Consider the following 16,561-nt stretch of genomic DNA (forward strand, 5'->3'; position numbering starts at 1 on the left):
TTTCCCCAATACCTATTTAAAAGCTGAATCGATTACAAAGGTAGACAGACGCTAAATAGTCTCCGGAAAGTACACTCACACTTATATTTATTTTGTATTTAAAAAAAATAAGCTAAACTACACCGCATCAAGGATTTTATTAGATAGGCCCTAAAATTACAATGCCCTTGATCGCGGCCGGAGTTATTTGGGGGTGAGGGATATAGGGTTGCTTCCGCTCCCGACCTCCCGACCGGATCACACACCCGAAAAAGGTATTGATCCCAGGCTACCTGGACTGTGACTCAAACACAATTAAACGCCACAATTTGTCCCCCCCCAAAAAAGAGGACCCTTTCAATTTCCCTGGGACCCATCAAAATGGATGCTGGGTCCCAGGATCCACTACATTGAAAACCTAACAACATTACTACACCCGATTTGTGTTGTTGTTTGTTTTAATGATGTACCACCAGTAGCTGCTTTCTTGGAAGAGCGTGTGCCTTGGCAAATATTGGCTATAAATCCTGTTAAACATTGCCAGTACATTTTTTGTCCAACTCAGGTTCTAAGTTCTCTTGGCATATGGTACAACTTCATCTTCTCATACCCAAAATACTGCTCCCTCCTAACTCTGACGGATTTCCAGTATTGAGTAGTTTTGTTTAATGTGGAACAGGAACATGTCCGGAAATTGAACGTGCACACGCACGCACGCACACACTTATACACTGTCCTACTTGTCTCCTCCATCATGCACCACAGAAGGTACTTTACAGTGTACTGTTTTCAGAAGTTCGACCTGCAATTGCAGAAAAAAAACTGTTGTGCACCGTGTGTACGCTCCAAATAACGTAATGTTGTTTTACCGTGCGTACATACAATAAGTCTGTGATCCTATAGGAAACTCTAGAAGCTACTGTATGAGGGAGACTCTCCCTGGTGTTTCTCATAATGAGATGAGATGAGATATACTTTATTGTCCCACAAGGGGAAATTTGTCTTGGGCAAAAGTGCAATAGTACATAACGCTTTTTTAAAACAGACAGAACAATACACAAAGTCAATACACAAATAGCAACAATGTACAAGTAAGGACAAACAAGCCATGGCATTCAGTCTCATTGTCAGCCAGTAGCTCCTCCACCCTACCATCGGAAACTGTCAAACGCAAATAACTGGTTCACCCACATTGGACAATGATTCACTTGTTTATGCATGTCAGCTCGAGTCAGATAGCTTTGATCCCAGGCCATATATAGATATGAATGATGTAAAGATGTATGCCTTGGATTTGTCCTTGGGAACCCTGTTGATTTTGGGCTACCGAAAATAGCAGACCTACAAGTTCACAACACGTCGTGCGTGAGCTTGTAGATCGGCTATTTTTTTGTATAAATCGGGCATTACGGTCCACCTCCCTTTCGTGGTGGGTAACTGTACTCCCCTCCTCTATTTGCCCACAGTTTGTTCATTCCTCTCCCTGCGTTTTGAAACCACATCTTGTTTAAATTAGCTCGGTTCTAAAACTGGGTCATTTTCTTTTTTTTCTCCCCTCAAGTGTGAGCATATGTATATTGTGTACGTATGCCTTCAAGTGTGTGTGTGTGTGTGTGTGTGTGCACACGTATATTCTTGTGTATTATCGTTGGCTCTTGTGCATGTGCGACTGTGTGTGTGTGTTTGTAAAGGGTCCAGATGTTTATTTGTGTGCCGGCAGGAGGTCTCCATCAGATTTCCGCAGAACAATGTCTTTCTTTGTTGTGCTCCATGGCAGAGGAGCGGGAGCCAGGTCGTTATGTAGACCAAACAGAGGCTTATGACGCAAAGCTCGCTCTTCTCTCTCTGCCTGTTCACCCCGAGGGGAGTCGAGTCAAAATGACACTCTTGACCCCGATGTAGTGGAAGACCACCATAACTCAGAATGACACAGCAAAATCACCCGTGTTGGTTTATTTAATTAAACACCACTGGCGTTGATTTCCCAGGTTATTCTCCCTGTGAATTAAAGGGACTTTTACATGTTGTTTGAATGAAAGTGTGCAAACTTGGTTCCCTGTAAGCTATTTCTATCTACAGAGAGAAAGAGCTGTAGAGAGAGAGAGAGGGAGTGAAGTAGACTTAAACTGGACTAGACCGGTTAACTGTTGTTCCTGCCTTTTCCCAAACATGGTTCGGCAACCACAAAGCTCTTGGCCCTGAGCGTTCCTCGCTGTTATTTAAACTCTAACAGCCACATAGAACTTCATAAAAAGCAACTTGGTTGCCAAGTTGTGTGGTGCTGTGTGTAATTTGTTTAACCCCCCCCCCCACTCAAAAAATTATACCTAATGCCAATTTCCCCCATATGTAAACATTAGTCCCTGTCACTACTGACCCCTACTCTTTGGTCTTGGGGAGGGTGTAAACCATACATGGGCAACAAGCGGCCCCCACCTTCACTTAATGCGGCCCGCTGGTTAATACTGATATATTATTGATTTCAGCTGTTACTAATTCCAAACATGGAAACATGACCCACTTTAATGACTTCAGTCTATATTAGTAGCTTAATGACTAGTATAACATTTATTTTATTTCCAATTTGTATTTAGGTTCAAAAAGTTAACATAAGTATAACTAAATGCATTTGAAATTAAATAAAAACTAGAAAAAGTGCTCCTCGGAGCACAGGTCTCCGCCAGGTCAGGTACGTTATTGTGGCCTCCTGGTGGCGCTATAATAGGCCAATGTGAAAAGGGTGCCATTTATTCTTAGGTCTTTCACGGCAATCAGACACTGCATTCATGATTTGAGGCATTTTGTTCCAAAAATGTGTTTTGCTAAATTAGACCTGCTGGTGGCGCTATAACAGGCCAATGTGAAAAGGGTGGCATTTCTTCCTCGGCCTAGTGGGAATGTGCGTGTGAAAATTCACAGAAATCGCAAGCTGCGTGCATAGTTTGAGGCTTTTTGTTCAAAATGGACCAATCCTGCAAACTTTGGAAGCCAACCATAGGCAATGAGGATGGAATATGGGAAATCGGACAGATTTGTGTTGATCACATGACTATAGAGATACTGTGTACCGATTTGCATGACGTTTGGATAAAATCTGTAGGAGTAATGTAAAAAAAAAAGGGTTTTGCACAAATCGGCCTCCTGGTGGCGCTATAACAGGCCCATGTGAAAAATTGGGGCAGAGGTTCTGAATTGGCATCCAAGGGAGTGTGTGTGCACAGTTTCGGAGCGACCGGGCCAACGGTGCCAGAGATTAGCTGCTAACACACAGACAGGACGGACGGACGGACGGACGGACGGACGGACGGACAGGGGCGAAAACATACTCTCTCGCAAAGCCTTTCGGCCTGGCGGAGACAATGATACTTTTCAGGATTCCAATTCAAAAATAGAAAAAAAAAATCAGGATTCCAATTCAAGAATAGCTAAAATAGCCGATCTACAAGCTCAAAACGCGTCGCAGTGCGACGCGTTTTGAGCTTGTAGATCGGCTATTTTTGCTACTTTTGTGTGACATAGAATGGTCGAAGCACGGCATTCATTTACGAAAAATGTTAAAATACGTAGATAAGAGGTGTCTGCCCGACAGTATAATGCAATGTGGCCCTCTGGAGTGAGTGTGGAAATATAGTGGCGCTCTCCATCATCAAAGTTGCATCACCCCCTGGTGTAAACAATCGTGTCTCTGAAGTTGCCAGCCGCTTCTTTTCACCTGACAGTGAGGAGTTTAACCGGGGGGGAGGGGGGGGGGGGACGCACGCGGAGGAACAAGCTATCCTTCCCAGTTTGCGTTCCCTGCTGAACAGGTGCCCTGACCCACCTGTAGGGAGTCACTCCCTGTCACTCCCAGGAGATAACATCCTCACGGCCAAGTAGTGGTGGGAAAAAACAGTTCATTTCAGTGAACGAACGATTTCGTTCACGTTCACGGCAGTGATTCGTCGTTCAAATGATTCGTTCAAATGATTCGTTCAAATGATTCGTTCACGTTCTCGTTGAGTAGCGCTATTTTCTAGTGTTAAAAATGTACTCGAGTAAAAGTACAGAAGTATTGGCATCAAAATATACTTAAAGTACCAAAAGTAAAAGTACTAACATATTTGAAAATAGCCGATCGATCTACAAGCTCACAACGCATCGCATTGCGAGTCGACGCGTTGTGAGCTTGTAGATCTGCTGTTTTCAAATAGCCTAGGTATAAAATAGGGCTAAAGTGGTTAATGTATGTTTTATAATGTGTGTAAAACACCATCGCGGGATCAGGTTTTTTTTTACGTCGCGCGTGAACGTAACAGTTTCAGAAAGTGAACGAGCTCGTTCACGTAATCACGTTCACGGCAAATGAACTACTTATTTTGAACAAATCGATCATGAACGACACATCACTTACGGCCAAGCCTGATGCACCGTGGAGCAATGGAACCTCAGTCTCTCCAGAGTGGTGGGCACTGGGCAGGAACTTTACTCCTGCTGCTGCTGCGCCACCCAGACGCCCACTGTGTGTGTGTGTAATTTTAAACATTATATCACCAGCCCTCCTCTGACTCTAATTGGTGTTTTTGTAACTTCTTCTAGCCAACGCCACAACAGGGGTGCAGAATGAGACGGCAGGAAGCCCAGAGGTCCCTTTCACACCCACAGCAACACTGGATGGTGATACTATGTAAGACACACACACACACACACACACACACACACAATTTTTTTATTGAATACTTTATTAGTCAGAAATGTAAACAGCATGTGGTACATTAACCCATTCAAGCTGTGAACGCATCTGTCATTTTTTGATTTGGCTATTCAAAAATAGCAGATATACAAGATATAGATCTGCTATTTTTGAAAAAGAAAGTCGTGAAAATGTGTGCATTTTTCAAAAGAATAGCAGATCTACAAGCTGCTGCGTTATGAGCTTGTAGATCTGCTATTTTTGAATAGCCAAAGAAATCTAAAATTGACACAGATACGTTCCCGGTCTTAACACATTGAGTGCCAAGAACGCATACATGCGTTCTTTGCGTTCTTTTGAATCCATCACTTGAGTGCCAAGAACGCATACATGCGTTTACAAAAAAAATAAATAATCTTTTTTACATTTTTTGACCCAAAGACCAAGGAGATATGATTTTTTGAAGATTTAGACTCCCATCCACTCCTTGTTAACTTAAAACTTAAAAATTCTGTATCTCGGCTCCAGAGTACTTTTTTTTTCTCAATGAAAAATCTCTGGCATAAAACAGCTAAAAAATCTGAAATAACTCAATGTGTTAAAGGGTTAAGACATTAAGGCTAAAACGATAACACAAAAAAGTCCTGGGGACTTGTTTCCATTGTTGTCCATTGTATTCAATTCATCAACGTATCATAAAAAAATGTGCATCAACAAATACAAACACTATATGTACGATGGGAAGATTTATGGGAAAATGGCATTTACCTACCCTTGTGGTCTCCTGATAATAATAATAATAATAATTCATACAATTTATATAGTGCTTTTCTGAGTACTCAAAGTCGCCGATAGATGTTTTTTCAGGCCAATTTTGAAAGAAGCCAGTGTTACACATACTTTAATGGATGGTGTCAGGGCAGTACACATTTTGGTGGCAGAGCAGTAGTACATTTTCCCATGTTTTGTTCTACATTTGGGTGGTACCACATCACGGCTGCTCCCTCTAGTGTTGTGGGTGAGAAGTAGTCTCTCACACACACACACACACACACACACACACACACACACACACACACACACACACACCACACCCACACACACACACACACACACACACACAGTACTGATGCAGTTATCTGTTTTGAATGTAATATGACTTCCGTAACATTGCAAGGTCTCTTTTGCAAAACATTCATGCAAAACAAGATAACACTTCCAAGCATGCACACAACATAATGGTCTTTATTTATAGAGTGCTTATCACAACAAAGTGCTTTACATGAAACTGAAGAAATAACGTGCACAAAAAATGTAGAATGCAGTGTGAAACGAGACCAATAAGGGAATTTCAAAATGTCATTATGAACAAAAAAGTGTTCATATTGTGCAAGTGCAGACGGTGTGCAGGTCATTTTATTTTATTCTCTATGTTGATCCCTGCCTACGCACCCGTCTCTGAGACGATCAGGTGTGCATAATGTTTCCTAAAATGTCATTATGGAAAGGCCTTTTGATAAAAGTGATTTAACCCATTAAGACCGGGGACGTATCTGTGTCATTTTAAGATTTCTTTGGCTATTCAAAAATAGCAGATCTACAAGCTCATAGCGCGGCACCGAGTGCCGCGCTATGAGCTTGTATATCTGCTATTTTTGAAAAATCGTGAACATTTGTGCAAATCTTTGATTATATAATTATTTTAAGTGAACATTTGTAACTCAAATCTGTGCTTCTGGGGGTCCCTGGAACAACATATTTTGAGATGGGGGTCCTCGGCTAAATACATATCATTTTGGGAGTTCTTGACATGAGAAAGATTGAGAACCACTGACATAGAAACTTAGGAACACAAGCAAACCAATACAGAAAATTTTTTAACGTTCTCCATGACAACAACATGTAAAGCCATCGTGTCCCTCCTCTTTCCCTCAGATTGGCGACAGCGGAGGCGGGACAGTCTGTCTCCCAGGACGTCTCTGATGTCTCCGGAGACGACTCCTCCTCCTCCTCCTCCTCCTCCCCCGAGGCCCCCCCACCCTCATCCGACTCGCCGGAGGAGAGACAGATCGTCACCCTAGTGGAGGAGGACGAGGAGGAGGAGGAGGAGCCCAAGCAGTCCACGGTCACCCTGATGGAGGAAGAGGAGGAGGGCGACCAGGAGGAGGAGGAGGAGCGGGAGGAGCAGGTGAGGAGGGAGGCGAGGAGGAGACGGAGGGAGAGCCAGGTGCACTGTCCTCTCTCGGGCCTGTCGTCTCTCTCCCTGTCCTGCATGGCCACCCTGCCGGAGCTGCTGCACCGCTGGTGCTCGGCGCGGCTGGCCAGGGAGAGGCAGCGCAGCCTCCGCCGGAGGAGCGCGCACGCCCAGGCCCACGCGCAGGCCCCCCCGGCCCCCCCCACTCCCTCTCAGCCCACCCCCGTGCTCACGCACACGCCTCCCCAGCTCCCCGTCCCCGCCCCCACCCAGCAGGAGGCGCTGCCGCTCACGGAGAGCGTCCCGCCGCCGGAGATGCCTCTCCACGGTCAGCTGGAGGGCCGGCGCCCTGCGGAGGCGCACGCCGAGAGCGAGCGCCCGGGCGACCACGCCCCCGACGCCAACGCGCCGCCCATCCTGCTGGAACCCAGCAGGACCGCCTCCATCCCCGCTCACAGCTTCTCCCACGCCTCCGTGACCCGGCCCACTCCCACCCAGGAGGAGAAGGACCTGCCTCCCGTTAAGGACGCGGCCCTGGACCCCCCCGACCCCTATCCCAGCTTCACGGGGCTCCCCGTGCCGGAGACCCAGCAGGCCAGCAGCAGCGCCGCCACCCCCGACCCCCAGCCCCAGCTCTCCCCTCCAGCCTCCGGCCTCCGAGACGGCCTCCTCTCCGGACCTCCCGGTTCCTCCCGTGACGGAGCAGCCGGTCCAGCCTCTCCCCGTGGCCACCAAGCCCACGGACTCGATCCCCCCTCCCACCGAGCTGCCCGCGGCCGCCGTCGTCCCGCAGCCGGACTCTCACGCGACGGACGCCGCCGGGTCGGCCTCGGACGGCGGCGGGGAGGCGCAGAGACACGGCCCCCAGGCGCCCCACGCCCACGGGGAGCAGGGCGACCAGCTCGCCCACGCCGGAGAGCCCCATCGAGGGGATTACTCGGTGGACGATCTCCTCCACGGGAATATCCACCGGATCGCCACGGACTTCTATGCCGAGCTGCAGAACGCCGGGGACTATAACGGCGGCGGGGGGATGAACGGGAACGGCGGAGGAGGGCTGCTGAACGGCGGAGCCGTGCACGGCTCCAGTCAGAAGGAGAGCGTGTTCATGAGGCTGAACAACAGGATCAAAGCCCTGGAGATGAACATGAGTCTGTCCAGCAGATACCTGGAGGAACTCAGCCAGAGGTGAACCACAGCCCTGGAATCACATGTTGAAAATCACACAATACTTCACTTTACTTTACAAATCACGTAGGATTAAGGCTCGCACTTAAAAAGTAGTACAATATATCATTATATTAATGATATAATAAGTAATAAAATAAATCGTCATTATAGTAAAGAAAGACTTTCCTTGAAGAATGTTCTAGTCATACTACATGCACTATTACAGAACACAAGAATAATGTAAATGATCTTATAATCACAACTCAAAATCATGTATTAAAGTGCTGACGAGTACGTCACCAGTTCTTCTGTACCTGTGTTATAAAGCAGGTGCTTGTGAGTCTGTATATCTCATGGGAGGGGTGTGTGTGTGTGTGTGTGTGTGTTTGTATGGTTCAGGTACCGCAAGCAGATGGAGGAGATGCAGAGAGCTTTTAACAAGACCATCATTAAACTGCAGAACACCTCCCGTATCGCTGAGGAGCAGGTTCGTTACAGAGCTACATACAGTCAAACATAGTTGTATCAGCTGGAGATGTTATTATAGAATGATGGCTGGATAACGAGTATGCTTTGGGGTGTGTGTGTGTGTGTGTGTGTGTGTGTGTGTGTACAGGACCTGAGGCAGACAGATTCCATTCACGCTCTGCAGAGTCAGCTGGAGAATGTGACCAAGCTGATGCTCAACCTCACCGAAACAATGACCCAGCTGCAAAGAGAGGTACAAAACACACACTACAAAACCACATGCCATTGACCTGACCACACCGCCACAGTGGGCCAGCTGCAGGGGTGTTGTTTTTTATTTATTTACTTAGGCCTATATTTATTTACCTTTTTTCAGAAGGGAATGATGATGGTTTGGTAATCAACAATAGAATGTCAATGTCAAGTTGAGACGGAGCGATACAAATCCTGCTGTGTGCCCTTGCTTCTGTGTTAATCCCCAACACTGACATACGCTACAGCTAGCTGCTCTGACTCAGCCCCGGAGATATTTATACCGCAGTCTCTCTCGCTGCTACCTGTGAGGCTGATAGATAACCTTGGATACATAGGATACATGAAAAGAACAATGTATTTTCACTCAGAGAGCCTGCTGTTCTCAGCCACTTGAGAGCCTTGTTGGATTGGTTTTACACTGCAGGCAAGTTTGTTCTGGTGAGTAAGGAGGGGGTGATGCGTGTGTGAGCGTGTGTGTGTGTGAGTCAAGCATTGCTCTCCTGATCACCTGCCCCTGCACTGAACTCTACAGCTTTAAAGACCAGGTGAAATGGCCATGGATTAAAGTTCTCAGTCGCCACGACTGATTTCAGTCATTTGGATTCCATAGAAGCCAGCATGTCAATCTGCGATTTCTTCACCTGGTTTGCAGCGTGTAGAACAGCAGGAACGATTTGACTAAAACATCATAATTGTACATATTGTGTTAGTTGTTTATGAATCAGCGATAGTGTGGGGGGGGGGCTACTTTCACACTGTTTCACAAATCACATAATAGGACTTAGCCATAACAAAAGATTCAGTCATTTTATTTTGCTTTAATCCATGAATGGCTTTTCGCAAGTGTCCAACTTCCATATCGTGACACGTTTCTTTTTTTTAATGTTCTTTTTATCCCACGATTTTGTAACCCATTTGTGCCAATTGTCTAAGTAATCCTGGGCGCTACACTCCCTCTGCCAGCCTAGGGAGAGCCTAGAGCCGAGCTCATGCCTCCTTCAAATGCATAAGAGCTAGCAAGCCGCTTCTTATCACCTGACAGGGGGGGGGGGGTAGGACGTAGCGCGTGGAAAGGAACACGTTATTCCAACCAGTTCCTTTCCCCTCCATCAGACGCCCCCCCCCCCCCCCCCCCCCCCCCGGCTGACCAGACACGTTTCTTAACGAAACGGACAGGGCACATCTCAGCCATTCAGTGATGGGGGGCGGGGTTGAGCTGCAACAGAGCATCCATCCTCTACACACTGACTGTCTGGGCCGTCCTTTTATACCAAGAATGTCTTCGCCCCCGCAGTGGAGCATTGGCTTTGTTAAGCATCACAATGGCTTCGTTGCATTCACCCAGCTTCTTGATGGGAGTATGAAATTGTGACTGCCTCATTTTTGCACCGGTACGGTGAGCAAGGCCTACAGTGCATAATAACGTTTCAATTGGCTGTGTGTGTGTGTGTTTCTTCATCCAGGTGTCGGACCGGCAGAGCTACCTGGTGGTGTCCCTGGTCCTGTGTCTGTCTCTGGGTCTGCTGCTGTGTCTGCAGTGTTGTCGCAGCTCCACTCCCAGCGCTCAGCCCATCCCCGCTGCCCTGCCCAAGAGCAACTATTACCCCAGCCCCAAGAGGTATGTATGCATGGCAGACACACCTATGCAACCATGCAACGCCAATAAAGTGTGATGCTTATAATCAGTGGTGGAAAGTAACTGTACTTAAGTACAATTTTGAGGTATTTTTTACTTCACTGGAGTATTTCCAATTGTCAGTACTTTTACTTCTACTCCACTACATCTCAGAGGCAAATATTGTTCTTTTACTCCACTACAATTATTTGAAAACTTTACCTACTAGTTACTTTGCAGATATAAAGTATTATATTATAAAACATACATCAACCACTTCAGCCCTATTTTATACCTAGGCTATTTGAAAATAGCCGATCTACAGTACAACACAATGTGACGCGTTGTGAGCTTGTAGATCTGCTATTTTCAAACATTTTAGTACTTTTACTTTTGGTACTTTAAGTACATTTTTATACCAATACTTTTGTACTTAATTAAATTAAGTACATTTTTAATTCCGGACTTTTACTTGTAACCGAGTACTTCTATTGCAGTATTGATACTTTTACTTAAGTAAAACATTTGAGTACTTTTTCCACCGCTGCTTATAATTAGAAACAGTGTGTTAGGCATTCCCCTGAGTCGACTGTTATTTGGGAGATCACTGTTTTAGCTTTCTCCGTTCCCCTCTATCATGAGTAATGACCCCCTCCGCCCACTTTTTTTAATACCCTGCCTTCTAATAATGGAAGGTGATGGATCCAGTCAATGCTGATATTGTCATTTGCTTTTATAGAAAACAATACCATGACACTTTATTTTATGTTTTAAAGACACGTAATGAATGGGGGTGTGTTTCGTCTCTTTGTTTGTCTTTTCTCTCAGGTGCTTCTCTTCTTATGACGATATGAGTCTAAAGCGCAGGGAGTTCTGTCCCATTGTTCGCTCCAAGTCTTTTCACTTCACTACAGACGGTAAGAATGTTACCGCATTGCGTGCCACACACACACACACACACACACACACACACACACACACACACACACACACACACACACACACACACACACACACACACCCTTGTCTCCCCTTCTGAATATTGTTCCTGTCTATTGTTTATCCCCCTCATCTACTATCAATTGAGCCAAAGCTACATTAAGAGTCGAGATAAATTACATAGTACATTTTAACACCCCCCCCCCCTCCATCACACTACTGCAACGCTGGCCTGGCACTCGGGTGGCTAATTTATACTTCACTGCACAAAGGTGTCATTTGCTGAAAATAACATGATCACATTTTGAGCTTGAAAATCTGTTATTTTCTTCGAGTGATACCGCCGTGCACACGACACTGGCCCGCAACCAATTATACATTTAGCATAGATTAGGCTTCAGCCTTCTCTTTGCTCTATACCCCTCTCTCACTCACCCACCCTCTCACCCACTCACTCACTCACACTCTCTGTCTCTCTCTCTCTCTCTCTCTCTGCTGCTCCTCCCACTCATGGTTCCATTCCCGGTGTCTGAAGGTGTGGGCATTACAGAAAGTGATATTTGAGACTCATGTGTCGAGTGGGGAGTGGCTGCTGCAAAACTAAAAAAAATAATAATAGAAGCATTTCGCTCATGAAACCTAAAACTCTGCCTATGGTTTGCTCTCCCTGAAGCCGTGTGCGTTTGCCCTTGAGGCTGAGACCAGAGTTGCCAGATCTGCTTATTATAATTTCCCCGCAAGATTTTACTTGAAAATAGCCGATCTACAAGCTCACAACGCGTCGCATCGCGACGTGTTGTGAGCTTGTAGATCTGCTATTTTCAAATAGCTGATGTATATGTTAAAGTGCTCATGTGGATCATGGTCGCTTCTTTTGGGCTGGTTTTCCGTAGACCTGTTTGCTTGTTTCTCTCGCAGAATCTGGCAACACTGGCTGAGACGCTTGTCATTGCCAGCTTGTGTCCGTGTGCAGGCTAGAGGAGTGAATTAATACAGAATAATGCTTCGGGCTGGCCAATGGTAGACATTTGCAAGTAGTAATAACAAATCAAACAGTAACAGCATTTTCAAGTTCAGTGAAAAGCGTAGACTTAAAGCTGCAATCCGTAACGTAAAAAATAGCAGCTCTACAAGCTCACGACTGGTCGCGATGCTTGTAGGGACTTGCTATAGGACTTGCTATAGTGTTTACATTATATTGAGAATGAGATTAGGCTATGGAAACACTAAAGCTTGATTTATACTTGGCTGCACGTTGCGTATCGCACCGAAAATAGCTTATCTAGAAGCTTTTGAGCTTGTAAATCGGCTATTTTCGTTGCAAGACACCGGTGCGTAACTATAAGTCAGGAGTAACATTTATACTACTACTACTACTACTTGCAAGGTCGTTTCATGCTTTGTGACATGTATATGTGTTCCTGTTGACCATTCCATCAATAACCTGGCCCCTCTCTCCCCTGTTCAGTAGGTCCGGATGACTTGTACATTGTAGAACCTCTAAGGTTTTCTCCAGAGAAAAAGGTACAGTGACCATTCCAGCCTGCTGCTGTTAGGGGCCATCTCACGATGGACGTTTAGGTGCTGTGTGTTCTGGTGTCCGTCTGTCAGTCAGTCAGTCAGTGGCTGCAGGGGGAGGTATCTCAATGCTGTGGGCTGAATCTCCTCCCTTTTAGTTATGTGAGCTATACAGTGTCTCTAACCCAGTGGTTCTCAAACTTTTTCATGATGACCCCCAAAATGATATGTATTTGGCCGCATTTCCTGACTACAATGTAGACCACACCCCCACACAGCCTCCCCTCCCCACAAGGAAGGGCAGTGCCCCAAAGCATTATGGTCATTGTAGTAATGCAGCAGTCCAGTCAAAACCAAGTCAAACACACAGACTTCTATATTTTTCTGGCCATAGGGTGCAAATTTCAAAATGTTCTACTGTTATCTACTACAAATATTATTAACATTGAGTGACTGTAAGTTCTTCCAGGGGTGAAATGCTCCTTTAAGACCTGAGGCCGATTCTGGTGGATGGGAGTCTAGATCTTCAACAAATCATATCTCCTTGGTCTTTGGGTTAAAAAATAAATAAATAAATAAGAAAAAAAAAAAAAAGATTTTTTTTTTTTTTTGAAAAAAATAAAAGTCGTTTTAGTCGTTCTTGGCAGAGGGGGCTTAAAGGACAAAAGTCGTTTTAGTCGTTCTAGGCAGGGAATGAGTTAATGTGCATTAGGCCACCTTTTGACAAATTAGATGTTTTTTTCATCTCTGGGACCCCAATCTACATACGCTGTAATAATAGTTGTTAATTTAACTCTGGGAGTGTGCGTACAAATGGAACCAAATGGACCCATTTGGGTCCATTTGGTTCCATTACACTGTACAATCTGAGTTAAAAGCCCATAAGGGTCCTTTTGGTTCCTAACTATCAGTCAATTTGGGACCCACAACCACTAATCTGAGCAGTTTGTGCACAAGGGAGAGGAGGCTGCATATTAGCGTTGAGACTCAGCCCCACTACATTCAGTTACAGCCTGTTTTAACCACTTATTTGCTGATACTGTGGTGTTGAAACGGCACACGGCACAGCACAGGGAAGGAGAAGGGTTGGTAATGAAATTGGTCACGTGTTCATCTCGTTAGCAATATATATATATATATATCAGCGTGTTCCTTTTACCATCATTTCCCTCTGTTCTCTCTCCCACCCTTCTCTGACCCATTTGTGTGACCTCATCTTAGACAAAATGCCTTATTAATCTTCACTGAAACGATGAAATCCTGACGGTTAATTTATCAATCAGGATTTGACTGTGTACTGCAGTACTACTGTACTTAATGTAATGACAAAGTGTTTTGCACAAAGGTGGTTAATGGCACTTAAAACCATATATATATATATGCTGTATATTTGCAGTGGTGGAAAATAACTAAGTACATTTACTTAAGTACTGTACTTAAGTACAATTTTGAGGTATTTGTACTTTACTTGAGTATTTCCAATTTCCAATACTTTTACTTCTACTCCACTACATCTCAGAGGCAAATATTGTACTTTTACTCCACTACAATTATTTGAAAACTTTAGTTACTAGTTACTTTTCAGATATAAACTATGATATAATGAAACATACATTAACCACTTTAGCCCTATTTTATACATAGGCTATTTGAAAATAGCAGATCTACAAGCTCACAACGCGTCGCATCGCGACGCGTTGTGAACTTGTAGATCGGCTATTTTCAAATATTTAGTACTTTTACTTTTGGTACTTTAAGTACATTTTGATGCCAATACTTTTGTACTTTTACTCGAGTACATTTTTAATTCGGGACTTTTACTTGTAACAGAGTATTTTTATATTGCAGTATTGGTACTTTTACTTAAGTAAAGAATTGTAGTACTTTTTCCACCACTGTATATTTGTGAAAGTCTTCTCTGCACCTTTTTATTGATCAGTTCTCTCTCTGTCCCCCCCCCCCCCCTCCTGTAGAAAAAACGCGGCAAGTCGAAGTCGGTGGACATTAACAAGTTTGACTTTCTGAAGTCGTCGGACCCCTCCTCCGCTCCGCTCGCCAACGGCGCTCCCAAGTGCAACGGCTTCCACCCCTGTCCTCCCCTGCTTTTGCCTCCTCCCCCTCCCCCTCCTCCCCCTCCTCCTCCTTCTCCTTCTCTCCCTCTGCCTCCCCCGCCGCCTCCCCAGGCCTCCGTGGAGGAGGTGGTGTCGTCGCTCTCCTCCTCGGAGACCAGCAGCTGCTGCTCCTCGTCCACCCACTCCGAGGAGTCCTCGTACGCCAGCCGCCTGCCCCCTCCCTCCCCCGTCTTCCCCCCTTCCTCGGGCCTCTGCAACGGCCACGCCCTGCCCCTGCCCCTCCCCCCGCCGGCCCCCTCCCCCCCCCGGCCCGCCCCCCCCGCCAAGTCCCGCCAGGAGAAGCGCTCGGTGAAGAGGCGGAAGTCTCGGCAGGCGGAGCTGCAGTTCCCCTCCATGCCTGCAGGGGGGCGGGACGGCATGGGCTCCCTGCCCAGCCTGCAGCAGCTGATGAAGGGAAACAAGGAGATGGGTGTCGCGACCATAGGAGTGACGGCTGTCAATGGACCTGTCTGAATACGTGCGCACACACGTGTACATACACACACACGCACGCACAGTGTCTGTGACACACGACTTGCGTGTGTTTCCACTCTAAACACCATTCAGGCACTTAACCCTTTAAGACCTGAGAAGATTCTAGAAATGTCTTCTAAATCCAAAAAAAAATTGGAAAAAAAAATTGATTTTCAAAAATAGCAGATCTACAAGTTCATAGCGCGGCACTCAGTGCCGCGCTATGAGCTTGTATATCTGCTATTTTTGAATAGCCTAAAGAAATCTAAAGTGACACAGATGCGTTCCAGGTATCAATGGGTTAATGTACACAGGCTTATGCTCGTCCCTAAACGCGGACTAAGCAGACTTTCTCGGGCAGCGGTTAACACATCCACCGCCAAGGGCTAATCTCATAATGTACTCACCAGTGCCAAGGTTTTATTGTTGTTTTTTGTTTTTTTCAGGTCGCCATAGGCCCCGTTAAAATCCTTTAGATTGCCCGATACACTGTTTGTAAACAACGGGCACATGTCCTGGTGTCTACTCGTCGAGACCGCGTGTCAAACGGAGCCGCCATGTTTGAGTTCTGATCGTTTATGTTAACATGGGAAATGCGTGGATGAAAAACTACATGTCCTGTACAGCTTTTACAGGGCTTTTTGTGTACGACTTAGAATGAAGGCAGACGGGAAACAAAAAACGTGATCGCACTTCCGGTCCGATCGGGTGGTGTTACACTGAAAATGGTCCCCCTAGAAAATTAAAAAAAAAAAAAATTTCGAAAAAAAGGAAAAAGCACCACAGCCCGTAGGCTACGGGATTGGCGCTTAACCGTTGGATTTAACGGCCCGTAGAACTACGGGCCCGGCGGTAGATGTGTTAAGAGATGAGGCCCCGATGCATCTCCATGAACCGCGTTTCCCCATGAGCACCCAGGTGTGCCGTAGAACTGAAGCGGTTGCCGCGGCGACATTAGCTCAGCATCCTTCTAAAGTTATCCTTGGAAAAACTTTACACTCACACACACACACCCTCCTATGAGCGGTCCCTTACGGTCATGTGCCTTTTTTATGAGTTCTAGAGCTTTTAGTGATGAAAACAAGACTTTGGAAGGATTGTTGTCCCCCCACCCCCCTTTTCTTTTTTTATTTGGAGAGAGAGACAGACAGACACTATGGTGGGGAGTG

The 16,561-nt window shown here is 45.8% G+C and overlaps 1 protein-coding gene across 1 annotated transcript in view; it reads left to right on the forward strand.

Moving 5' to 3' along the window:
• suco (SUN domain containing ossification factor) overlaps window positions 1-15,514 on the forward strand; it is an 80,106-nt gene extending 64,592 nt beyond the window's left edge. Inside the window, 9 exon segments of the mRNA XM_080430275.1 lie at window positions 4,555-4,642; window positions 6,584-7,457; window positions 7,459-8,030; window positions 8,412-8,499; window positions 8,629-8,733; window positions 10,199-10,353; window positions 11,179-11,267; window positions 12,758-12,813; window positions 14,781-15,514. Of these exon segments, the coding sequence (XP_080286401.1) occupies window positions 4,555-4,642; window positions 6,584-7,457; window positions 7,459-8,030; window positions 8,412-8,499; window positions 8,629-8,733; window positions 10,199-10,353; window positions 11,179-11,267; window positions 12,758-12,813; window positions 14,781-15,392 (2,639 nt within the window). The 3' untranslated portion in view covers window positions 15,393-15,514.
• The last annotated feature ends 1,047 nt before the right edge of the window (window positions 15,515-16,561 follow it).

Source organism: Gymnoscopelus braueri (assembly GCF_963280865.1).
Source record: "Gymnoscopelus braueri genome assembly, chromosome: 6".
NCBI classification, from domain to species: Eukaryota; Metazoa; Chordata; class Actinopteri; order Myctophiformes; family Myctophidae; genus Gymnoscopelus; species Gymnoscopelus braueri.